The sequence below is a fragment of the Podarcis bocagei genome, assembly GCF_964188305.1.
Source record: "Podarcis bocagei genome assembly, chromosome: 6".
In the NCBI taxonomy this organism is placed as follows: Eukaryota; Metazoa; Chordata; class Lepidosauria; order Squamata; family Lacertidae; genus Podarcis; species Podarcis bocagei.
In genome coordinates, this window is record NC_138130.1 from 66,447,608 (window position 1) to 66,460,698 (window position 13,091).

A 13,091-nucleotide genomic window follows, 5' to 3' on the forward strand; every position below is an offset into this window, starting at 1 on the left:
AAATAGAAAACAGAGCAACTACTACTACAAGAAATCGAATTGCAAGCTATCATATTAGTGCGTTCTAGCAGTTTTGTCTGATTTTCCCTGGATCATCACTTAGTGATGCAAGAACGGGAAAACCCTCATGGGCAGTCATAAAAACCAATAGTGGTAGAAAGCATTATGTTGTTTGCCACTATGCTGAAAGACAAAGTATGTTGATTACTTCTCAATGACAACTGATAATGCTATATATAAACAAATTGGAGGCACTCTTACCATCCATTTTCACAGTTACAAGGATTGGCTTGGATTTGACCTCCATCTCCTGTTGCCAGATCCCCGCAGTTGACCGTACCCAGGGGGTTACCAAGCAGTAGTGGTTGCCAAAGTCCTGGTCTTCACAGCCATGAATCCTAAGACGGAATTCCATGGGGCTGATTCTTTCCAAGCTGACATCACTGCTTCCATTTCTTTTGGCCTGGGTGACTATCCCTTTCCGATCTAATGAAGCGAGGAAAACAGGGTCTCTGTCCATTGCGATCGAGTGCATGGCAAACCAAGAGACATCGAAGGACATGTCATCTGAATTGGGAAACACCAATGTAAAGGGTAGGTATCACTAAACACAACAGTCCCAGGTAGGTACAGAGTTTCCTCTTGCCCTTCCCAGAGTCAAGTTTGCTAAACTGAAAAGCCTTAATTGCATCCAACAATGAATGGTGTCCAATTTGTGGGTCCTTCCGAGCAATAGCCTCAACTCTAAGCTTGTCAGGAGCAAAAGGAAGGGCTAATGCAGGGGTCAGCAACCTTTTCCAGCTGTGGGCAGGTCCACCGTGCCTCAGACCATGTGGGGGGCCGGACTATTTGTTTTTGGGAGGGAGAACGAATTCCTATGCCCCCAAATAACCCAGAGATGCATTTTAAATAAAAGCACACATTCTACTCATGTAAAAACACCAGGCAGGCCCCACAAATAACCTAGAGATGCATTTTAAATAAAAGGACACATTCTACTCATGTAAAAACACGCTGATTCCCAGACCGTCCACGGGCTGGATTGAGAAGGCGATTGGGCCGCATCCAGCCCCCGGACCTTAGGTTGCCTACCCCTGGGCTAATGTGATTATTAGCAAAAGAAGTTCCATTTGCAGCACTACATTTGGGGCAATACTACACAGTTATTCTGCTTCAGATTGATATTCTGCTTCAGACTGATGGGGAAGCAAGAACTCCAACCTTTGTTAATCTCCAGCTACACTGCATTTAACTCCACTATATTCACTGCAATATCACACAGATATGATCTAAAACTGGTTTTGATGGCATCACCACAGTCCTCTTTTTCTAGTCTCTGTTCTCTAGCTTGAATTACTGCAAAGTTCTTTTTACCCACCATCTGGGTAAACTGCATAGTTCAAAAACTGAACCTGATATTCCCGTTATAAAAGGGCTGTTTTAAAGCATAATCCCCAATTCATATGTGATGACAAGATAGATTGCTGTGTATGCTCCTATCTGAGATTTCTGGTTTTGCTTATTACAGGCCAGTATGTGTTCATTCTTGCATCATTTACTGTAGTTTTAAGATATGCTTGAACTGTTCTTTATGAGGACCTGGGAAGAGAAGAGGAAAATGTAGCATGGCTTTAGGAAAGTATAGTAATGCTCATAGAAATATCCAACCTGTTTAAGGTGGAAGGGCAAGCTATTGCAATCTTCAAAACAAGACATCAAATCATGGGTTATGAAACGATATCAGACAGCAGTATTCCCCTAAAACTGAGGTAATGCGAGTATAAGCAGGTTGCCTTACAGACAGTAGAAACAAGTTTCTGTGATATTGCAAGGTTTGTTCCCTGTATGCATTGCCCCAATTCAGATCACCTACCTACCTATCTACTTTGCGTGGTGTGCCATTAGGAACAAAGGCCTCCAATTTCACTAACAGACTAATCTCTCTCAAGTGTCTTTGCACTGACTTCCACCTCTAACACTGGATGACAGGTAGTCAGAGTCCATCAGTATATCCTGCATTCTTCCCTCCAATGTGCAAGATTATACTAAATCCATTAGCAGATCTGCACTTTTAACCTCATTAGACTGGTAGCTGAGGATGCAGTTTAATCGTTGCAACTGTCTTCTAGTCCTAGTCTTCGGAGAGCTGGAAAGCAAGTGTAAGAACCATCACATACTACAAAGAATAGATTTACCGTAACTATGCCTGCTACAATATTGCTTGGACTGTACCCTCAAAGCCAAAGTTCATTATGACAATCTTTGCATGAAGTGGATGTCAACTGATTACGTTCATGATAACAGAAGGCAGTTGCCTCATCTGAAAAGAAGCATGATGCTTATCCATTTTTACTAGACTTGTGAAAGATGCTTTACACACGAGGCTTAAGTACGTGCACATTTTTATATCTTTGTTAAATTTATATCCCACGTTCCTCTGTGCAATACTCAAGGTGGCTAGCAATAAAATAAATCATCTTAAAATTACACTCACACCACAATCTAAGAAGAGAAGTTGAAAATCATCTATCAGCATCCAGTTACAATAATATCATGGAACATGGAAGTTGTACAAGGCTCTAGAAGAGTGTAATGAAAATGTTCCCAAAATTACAAAACCAAAATCAACAAAAGTTTCATTGGAGGAGGGGTGCAATTATGCACATCCTGGGTTTATTTGACTGCAAAACTATGCCTTTGTCTACAGGGAACAGTAGGGAATGCAAATCAAAGCTTCATCAAAAGCATAAAGATTACAGAGGCATTAAGACATAGACTGGGAGCCAGAAGGAGGCTCCCAGTCTATATCTTGTAACTCATGAAAGTTACCCTGCCCATGTGAAATACAAAATGCAGCCTAGAGAACTCTAGAAGTCTCTAGCTTGGTTTTTGCCGCATTAAGATATTTTTTGCTGTTATTAGGTACTGCCATTTGTCATAAGCTGTTTATTGATTGCCCTTGTGGAAATTATGTTATCCTGCCTTCTGTTGCAGATAAAAAGGTACCAGAAACAAGCATTATTCACAAGCTGTGCACCCTAATAGGATCATTTCTATTGGATAACCTGCATCATCTGTGCAGTCCATTCATCCGCTGTAGCTGAAGGGAAGCCAATTAAAAAAACCTTGCATATTTGTAGTTTGTCATGTGGACAGCCAATCCGAGAAACTGCCCAAGACCCAACATTAAGATGTCCAACAGATGGGAACAATCTATCTTCATCCAGATGGGTTATCAGAATCTCTGACCAGAGGGATGCGAATGTCCCAGATACCTTACTTTCAATCCCTAAAGCCATTCATTACCCACATATCTATCCATCTCATTCCTGGACTTCACATTTCTGACTAACTTGATCCAATTACACTAGAACACGCCAAGAGACTTAACTCCTAGGAAGAGGAGCATGTCTTAAGCTACTACCTATCTTTTCCACAATTTCATTTTGCTTTCATCTCTCACGGCCCTGACATTAACCTTTCTAACTTTATAATACATGTGGACAATATTTCAGTAAATCTGGTGAATATTTTGTGAGTTGGGACGATACTGGGGATTGCAGAAGCAGCAATAAAAGCAGAAACAGTGGCAGAAGCAGGAATAAAAATATCAGTCAGAAGCAAGATGCAGTGGAATCTAACAGAAGTCCTGGTCGGATTTAATTTTTATACTAATGGACTTTAAAGAGAGATGGCTGTAGGCAGTTACTATTCTAAGATGTGAATAATATTTGTCACACGTTGGAGAAGCTCTTGTGGCATTTTTGGGGATAGAGAAAGATAGCATTTGGAACTGTGACAAATTAAGCCTTAAAACTGTGCACATGGGGCAAATTACAGTGGTAGGACACTTCCTTCCTGGAAGGAACTTTGAAGTGGATCAGCATGTAAAGCACACAGTTATATGCACGTTTTGATTTGGCATGCAAATCTAAACTCTCTGACCTTTAGTCAATTCCCTTGGTCAACCAGCCTTCAAGATTCTGAGTCCCATCCCCAGCCTATCTGCTTGGCACTGTGTACATTGGCTTGACAGAATAGAGCTCCTTAAGCCTTGCCAAATCTCAGTGTTGAGACCATTTGTATTTAACAAAAGAAAGCAAGGACAAAGAGACTTTTCCTTGATTTTGTAATTCCCACAGTAGTGTTTACAAGTTGTAGTTGCAGCATATTAAAGTCTTCTATTCAAATGCTTGTCCATAAAATATGAACTCTGCACACGGACCTATGGAAAAGCTAACCTAAAAACCTGTGGCCCTCCAGCTGTTGTTTGAGTACAACTTCCATCCCCCGCCCCCCGATCATGGGCTATGCCAGCTGAGGGTGAGGAGAGCTGGAGTCCAACAACATCACAACAGCCACAGGTGACTCACTCCTGCTTTCAGGGTGTATCTTCTCTACCAAGGACTTTAAGTCTACTACAGCAAAAATGAAAATAAGAATGATTCTGTTTATCAGAAATCAAGTGCTAATGAAATATCTGTAATGGCTCTAGTAATCCAACTTTTGTTGTGAAGTAACAGCAGCAAGTATGTACTGCTGAATGGTGGAAAATACAGGTGAGGCTCCATGCAGCACAGCCAAACTATCCGTACCTGTTAACTCTCTATACTCCGGTGTAACTGAATGGGGTTGGTGATCACACAGACTAGTGACAGAACCAATCCCGAGGGAGTGTGGGGATGGGACATGAGAGACACAAGGACAAGGAAAGGAACCACTTTCCTCTGGCCTGGATAGAAACAGCTGTAAACATGGCAGCTGTACTCCTGGTTCCTTCCGGGAACCTTAAACCAGAAGGCTGAAAAAGACTTATAACAGTAGACACGTTTGGTAGGAATACTTGAAGAATTTGACGTTTGTGAATTCTGATACAAACTGACTGGATCTGTAGTTCTCAGGTCATAAAAATTTCAAAGTATGTTTTGAGAGAAGGCATTTAGAAATATGTATACAAACACAATTCTTCATTATTAACGAGGAAGAAGGATGTACTGGGCTTATGGGTGAACACATGCAAAAGTGATATGGACCAGAAATAGTCCAATTCACCCTTCCTTATTGTGAGAGTGATTAGCAATAAGGGTATAAAGTTGCCTGTCAGATTGTAGGTTTTTGCCTTTTATTGTCTGGACCAGTAGTTAAATGGAGTACTTTTGGCAGTACCATTCACTGGACATTAAGTAACTTATGGTATTGTGTTAACAAATTAAAGGTCCAACACTTATAGTTACTGAACAAATTGATTTATTTTTTTAAAAAAAAGTTTTTAGGAAAGGAGCAGGCTGACAGACAAAAGGGCATTTGGCTTCTCAGCTCAGCAAGGTTTTTGAAATACTTCCTGTAAGCACTTTGAACACATCAACACAAATACTAAGGATTAAGGAAAAATGAATTGTTTGCCCTAGATGTGTCCTCAACATACTGCATAAAAAGTATAAACACCCATCAGAATTACATTTGTATAGGTGAGCTGCAAAGCTTAACTGAAAATAGCTAAGCCCAGATTTGTGTGCTGAACACCCACAACGACCAGGCTGCTCAGTCAAATAAGCATATTCTGAAATGTGCTGGGTGTAGTGTGTTTTCAAGAGGTATACAGTGATGATTAAACATGCAAGTCTTCCACAGGAGAAAAAAACAAAAAACACCACAGCAGGATTTTGAGTACAAAAGTAAAATTTTATATTATCTCACGAAGGACTAGGATTCCTTACTATGTGGACACTTTCAGATGTACTGTTTTGCTGAGATTAGTTATTGAAGACCTGCAATTCATCACAGGGTTCCATTCTCAACTGAGACACAGTACTCAGGTAATGAAAGAAAGTCTTAGTTCATTGCTAAACTATTAATTAATAAGCAACCATGTTCAAAATTAGATGGGCAGGCACTACAAATTGGCCTGAAAGATAGCTCCAAAAATAATCTGTCCTCTGGGAACCATCTCCAGTTGTGCACGATAAAACTTCTGTCCACAGTTTTTATTCTGTCTTGACAGCTGGGCAAACAGCTGGCATCTCATAGCATACAGAAAGGGTTTGAGTTAACAGTGGATAATGAAGTGTAGGATTGTGGCAGGTGTGGATCTCTTTCCTCACTTCCACGAGTTCTAGGGCTGCATCAACTCCATCTATGCTTTCATGGAAAATTCAGACCCAGAACTCCCTGGTATGACTAAGAAAGTGGGACTCGCCCAAGCACAGCTGCAGCTTACAGAAGCACCTGATAATTATAATCCAACTCAGATTATAAGAAGTTTGATAAAGGGTGAAGCTAGCAAGTTATGTAAATTAAGAGAGTCTTCAAGATTTTCCATGGTATTGAGGAAATGGATCATTTAATTCCAACTTCTACTTGCAAGCATAACACATCCTAAATTGTGAGCATGTTCAAAAATAAAAAGGGAAAAAGGAAAAGCCATTATCATTCAAGAGGTTCAAATCATACCTGGACTGATTACTGTCCCTGCAATGGAGATGATGCAATCTAATTTCACCAGCTCTCCTCGATAAACCGTTGTTTTATGCGATTCCACAGAGACATTGAAAACAGGACCTATGAAGAAAAACACATATTTCTCATGTATGACCTCATATATTACACACAAACAGAAAACCTTACCTAGTATAAACATATTCATAAGCTGCATCTGGCCAAAGGTTCATGCCTCTAAAATGTACTTAGGGAAACTGAAGCAAAACAAGAAGTGTTCAGGCCCTGAGAACATTTTATGTGCTCAACACCATCAGAATTAGCTTTTGCACCAGTCGGTAGAGTATCAGACTTAATCTCAGGGTCGTGGGTTTGAGCCCCACTTTGGGTGGAAGAAGAAGAAGAAGAAGAAGAAGAAGAAGAGGAGGAGGAGTTTGGATTTGATATCCCGCCTTTCACTCCCCTTCAGGAGTCTCAAAGCGGCTAACAATCTCCTTTCCCTTCCTCCCCCACAACAAACACTCTGTGAGGTGAGTGGGGCTGAGAGACTTCAAAGAAGTGTGACTGGCCCAAGGTCACCCAGCAGCTGCATGTGGAGGAGCGGAGACGCGAACCCGGTTACCCAGATTACGTGACTACCGCTCTTAACCACTACACCACACTGGCTCCCTGCATTACAGGGGGTTGGACTAGATGACCCTCACAGTCCCTTCCAATTCTATGATTCTATGAAAATTCAACAGCACTTCACACATTCTGTTGTCAGTGCTGACATTTATGAGAGCACAAGGAGAGCTCTTAAGGCTACCTGTTAGCTGTACAGTGGTACCTCAGGCTACATACGCTTCAGGTTACAGACTCTGCTAACCCATAAATAGTACCTCGGGTTAAGAACTTTGCTTCAGGATGAGAACAGAAATGGTGCGGCGGCGGCGCAGCAGCAGCAGGAGGCCCCATTAGCTAAAGTGGTGCTTCAGGTTAAGAACAGTTTCAGGTTAAGAACAGACCTCCAGAACGAATTAAGTTCTTAACCCGAATTAAGCTCTTAACCTGAGGTACCACTATACTTGCTTTCGAGCTTGGAACCACTAAAACTAGGATTTTAAAAAGCACTATAAATCCAATGATATTCCGTGCATATTTTGATGGTACCAGGGACATAATTTTTTCTACATTATGATGATTATTTGATGTATTTATATTCTGCCTTTCTCCCAAATTGGGATTAACATTATAAAATACAAAGTAACAAAAGCAAACTAGTTAAAAACAGTAATTAAAATGCAGTGGAACATATTTTAAACCAGCCATTAAAATACAGTTCTTCCTGACAGCATTCCAGTGCAGCATCGCCTGCACTTTAATCTTCAAAGGCTTGTCTGAATATGAAGCTCTTAGCCTGCCGGTGGAAGGTTAACAAAGAGGAAGCCAATCTAACCTCTCTTCAGAGGGAATGCCAGAATATGGGAGCAGCCAAAGAACAGGCTCTCTCTTGTGTTACCACCAACCATGCTTTGGGTGTTGATGGGACCAAGCGAATGTGCTCACGCTCATCCGAAGACCTTAGTACCCAGGCAGATTCATTATCTTTCAGGTTGCCTGTACTCAAGCCACAGAAAGTTTTACATGTGTTAAGTCCACCCCAATTTTGCTGCCTAAAACAAAGGGCAAGAACACCCTTCCTCTTTATACATACAGGACTGGCAATAGGACAGCATACTCCACTGCAGGGGCCAGGCTGTGAAAGACACACACACAGTTCTGCGCTCGAAATACCTTGCTCCAGCTCACTCCCTGCTCTGCAGCACCTGCTCTCTCCCCACTGAAACTGGTGGTGCCAGTGTGCATCATGTGGGTAGAACGATTCACATGTTGGGAATTCCATTCCACTCTTGCTGCAGATATGAGGGATTGTTACATGTCACATGTCTGTTTACATTCTGGCACAGATTGCTGGAGTCCTGTGAGCGGAACATCCGTTCTGTATTGCTTTTGTTTTCTCTCTCTCCGAAAAGAACGTCAAGGAGAGAGGCCATGTTTTTTTTTTGGGTCCTGATTTATGTGTAATAAATGCGTAGTTTAGTATAGTACCCACACCTCGAGCCTGATCTGTTGTGTGTTTACTCTGCTGAGTAATGTGTGCTCTTGAATGCACAGGAGCTTGAGTCGCAGACGCACGTCGGAGGATGACAACTGATGGATCTCCACAGCAGCAAGGCTGAGAAGGGAGATGCTCCGGCTGGGGCCAAGCCAGCTGGCTTTCCATCCCACAGTTCCGACAGCACATACAAGTCTGATGTTTACTAAAATGCATGGCCTCGTCTGCCGGCCACTCTGCTTACTTGCCCAATGGCACTGTTTGTAATGTGCCGCGGGAAGCTGACCTGATGAAACAGCATGCCAGCCCAGGCAGCTACAACCAAAGACCATTGCCCAGAATATGGGACTTACTAGGGGAGCTCAGGAGGAATGTCCATGGAGGGATGCCACCCAGCATCCACACCTAAGCTGCCTTCTTATTCTCCATCTTGGACCTTATACCTATTAAAGCCTACCCTTAACTTCCACGAGCAGAAAGCAGTTATGAGAGAGGGAGAAGAGAGATGCTGAGCAAAAAAAAAAAAGTTAATATCTCTGTTTATTTAAAGCATTTTTACTCCAATCTTTGGCCAAAAAGGCTCCAGCAGAATCTTATGAAGATCAACAAAAAGATTAAGAAATATCCCGCTCCCATGGTGTTGAAGATCACAGCCTCCTGGGTTGCTCCTGGCTGGCTAAAAAAGAAAGATGGAGAAAAGATATATGTTCCTGCAACATGGCCTTAGTCTTTGTCGAGATTTCTGCTCTTTCAAAGTGAACCAGTACTCCAATATTTGCTGTTTCTCTTACAGTCAGGCTAGGCCAGTATTCTCAAGGGACACATTCAACAGCAAAGCAAGTTTCTGTTAAGGATGTTAGCAGCTTGCAAACCATGTTATTTTTTTCTTGGTCTATGCTGAATCAGCCATAGAAGTCAAACCTCTGTATTGCAAAGAGAATTTATTTTTATTAAGATAACTTTTTTAAAAAGGAAAACCTGATATATAACCACTCTCAAAGACACATTTTACTGTGACCAAATTCAACTGTTAGAAGCAGTTACTACCTCAATGATTACTTCAAAATTAACATGGTACCAAATTTCTCTTCTAAATTACATTTTTTGTATCGTACAGCATGAGATTGAATTTATCTCTTGCCCTAATTACTTAGATAAGAAGGATGCCCAACAATAGCAAAAATATTTTTTAAATAAATAAATATTTACATATGAGTACTACAATAACACAGAGGATGTAGTGAACCCACATAATCAAGACCATTCCAATGATTCACAAATATAAATATAAGATGGGCACATTTTCTTCCTCGCTGCTGAATTTTTGTACCGATAAAGCAATTCCTACATAAGAAGAGTGCCATAAAAAAAAATCTGTTCTACATGCTTTCCACTTCAGACAAAAATAGTTGCATTAAATTAATCCTGTATCAAGTTAAGAGGGAATTACTGCGTTTTCTAGTGCCTTATCAGCCTATAAGAGGAAAACCAAATTTATGTCCCTGATGACAGCTCTTCCCTAGAAATTACTGCCAATCGTTAAAAAATGATGGAAGGCATTCCATATATTCAGTGTCACTTAGAATGGTCTATGCATGAGCAGGCACAATTTTGTGAAGACTGCAAAAAGCAGAAGGAACATGGCTAGAGCAATCCCACCTCACTTAGTAGGGGAGATTCGTAGAAGAGCCACTGCCATATCCAGAACCCTGCTGGCTTGCTACAGAAAGGACAGAGTTGCCATTTTCAGAGTTGGCATATTTCTGTCTGGCAACCCTGGAATGCCAGTTCCTGGTCTCAGGTTGTTCCCAGTTCCAGCAGCACGTTAGTGATAGCAGCAGAGCTTTCCATGATCACACTGGCAACCATAACCCAAGAACTACCATACAACCCAATTGGTTTAACAGCCGTTAGTTGCTGACCTCTGCTCCTCATCCAAGTTGCCAAAAGAGAACCCTAACAATTGGGCATCATACAAATCAACAGGCCCATGAGCCATAATCCCTATGCAAGACTTAAGATATTGTGCAGATTTTACCTTAAGGAATACACCATCATGTAAAACAGGAGATAATATTGATAATTAGTAACCTCCAAAGAAGATCTTTTAGTTTTCACTCATGTTATCATCACTGGGGAAGCTGCATTATTTTATTAGGATGAAAACAAACTGCTGTGATGAAGTATTATAGAGAACTATATTCTTATTAGAACTGTGTGTGTGTGTGTGTGTGTGTGTGTGTGTGTGTGTGTGTGTTCTGTTGTGAACCACTTTGGGATCTTCAGATGAAGGATGGTATGCAAATTCAATAAATACTAATAAAAATATTTTGTGACATTTTAACTTGTTCTAGTGTAGGTATTACCCAGGTATAGCATTAAAAGGCTTCTCTGTGCTTCTACTTATTATCAAAAAGTGTTCATAATCAGGATGTATGTATGTTTGCAGACACACATTTGATAAATGCACTTTAATTCTGTGTTGCTTGTCATTTTATTAAGTATTATGATTCAATGATAAGTGTGTTTTACTTTTAAATGGCACTGAATTTACAAAGGAGGGTTTTTTTTAAAAAAAATGAACAGTGTAGTAATATGAAAATGGGAACAATTTTTCAATCAGAACTGTTGACAACTCTAAAAAGATTCCTATGGAGACGTTCTCAGCTCTTGCACTGGGTTTAGGAAATATGATTTGCCCCAAAGGTGAGGGGCAGAGTTCTGCTGAAACAATTGTTAGACTATCTAGTCTGTCATGCACCATTATTTGAGGTAGGATAAAAAGGTAAGAAAAGGTAAAGGACCCTTAGACGGTTAAGTTCAGTCAAAGATGACTATGGGGTTACAGCGCTCATCTCGCTTTTCAGGCCAAGGGCATTTGTCCACAGACAGTTTTCCAGGTCATGTGGCCAGCATGACTAAACTGCTTCTGGCACAACAGAACACCGTGACGAGTGCCAGAAACGCCGTTTACCTTCCTGCCACAGTGGTACCTATTTATCTACTTGCACTGATTATGCTTTCAAACTGCTAGGTTGGCAGAAGTTGGGATGAGCATCAGGAGCTAACCACATTGCATGGATTCGAACTGCCGACCTTCCAATCGGCAAGCCCAAGAGGCTCAGTGGCCACAGCGCCACCCACACCCCTACTGAGGTGAAGTATGACGTGTCAGTGAGAAACCTGATTTAAATTGGATTCCCCCTCCCTTTTAAAATTTCCTAGATTTACATTAATCCACCCTAAAAATGGGGGTGGGTTGGGAAGAAGGAATATACACATAATTGCTGTGTTGATCCCATCCTAACACAACTAAATATGCATTAAGGATCCCAGTGAAACAACTGTGACCTTCACAGAAATACAGTGCCAAAGCAGCAAATTATATTTAAAATATATCCTCCCCTGGGACAGAAAGAGACACACAAAACTCGATCCAACAGACAGTAGCAGCACGCAGTTGCTGTCTGGCCATCCTAGGTTCATAAGAATGCGACTTTCAATGCTACATTGAACACAGAGCATATAACAGCATGCCCATAGTATGAGATATAGGAAAAACTGATGTCATCCACAAGCCCTTCCTATTCCAAAATATTACTCACATCTACCCTGGCCTCAGACCTTGCAATATTATTGTGAAGCTGCTATCATCTTGTCATTTAATAGGCCCTTCTCTCACATAATTCTAGTCATAACTGTTTTTTCTGTGTACATTCTTCAACTAGCACTAACCACACAGCAGAAGATATTACAAAAACAAAACGTTGTGTGTTTTAGCTGCGGCTTGTATTTCCAGCCACCAATTGACAAGAAGCCGTACCAGAATTATTAAAGCACTATCCTGGGCCTGTGCAGGGGAGGGAGGCGGACAGTCTCTCTTTTTGCTTCGCCTCAAAAAGAAGGAAAAGGCTAAGTAGGATTGTGTTGTGTGAACATAAAAATAGCCCTGCTGGATCAGACCAAAAAGTTCCATTAATCCAATGTCCTGCCAGTGGTCAGCCAGATGCCAGTGCAAAGTCAGCTAGCAGGAGATAAGGCAAGAGCCCCTCCTTCTTCACAGGAACTAGGACTCAAGAAGTCCACTGCTTTGAGCACAGAGTTACATAGCAGCCACTCGCAGTATTCTCCTTCATGAGATTATCCAGTTCCCTTCTAAAGCCATATAAGCTAGCGGCCATCACAACTTACAGCAGCAAACTCCTTGAGTTCACTAAGCACTTTGTGAAGTTGTCCTTAATTTTAGCTGCCTTCAAGCCAGTCAGCTTCTTTGGATGAACCCAAGTTTTAGGGAGTAGGAGAAGAATAACAATACTTCTCTCTAACTACTTTCCCTGTGCCATTCATAATTTTGCAAACCTCCACCCCCCTTCTCCACAAACTTTTCTAAATCTACATCAAGTTTCCCCTTAGCTGCCTTACTATGATGAAGTGAAAAGTGCTGATTATTATAGTCTTCTCTCACAGAAAAGGTGAAAGAGGGGAGGGCGCTTTAACAAACACAGTTCCAAAAGGAATTGTTGTGAAAATAAGAATTAATAAATGGGGTGGGGTTTAT

At 41.2% G+C, this 13,091-nt stretch overlaps 1 protein-coding gene across 2 annotated transcripts in view; it reads right to left on the bottom strand.

Moving 5' to 3' along the window:
• PTGFRN (prostaglandin F2 receptor inhibitor) overlaps positions 1 to 13,091 on the bottom strand; it is a 77,170-nt gene that overhangs the window by 3,553 nt on the left and 60,526 nt on the right. For both annotated transcript variants that reach the window (XM_081199626.1, XM_081199625.1), the window contains 2 exons: positions 6,451 to 6,558; positions 262 to 567 (listed from right to left, as the gene is read on the bottom strand). In XM_081199626.1, the coding sequence (XP_081055752.1) occupies positions 262 to 567; positions 6,451 to 6,558 (414 nt within the window). The remainder of the gene's footprint in view (positions 1 to 261; positions 568 to 6,450; positions 6,559 to 13,091) is intronic.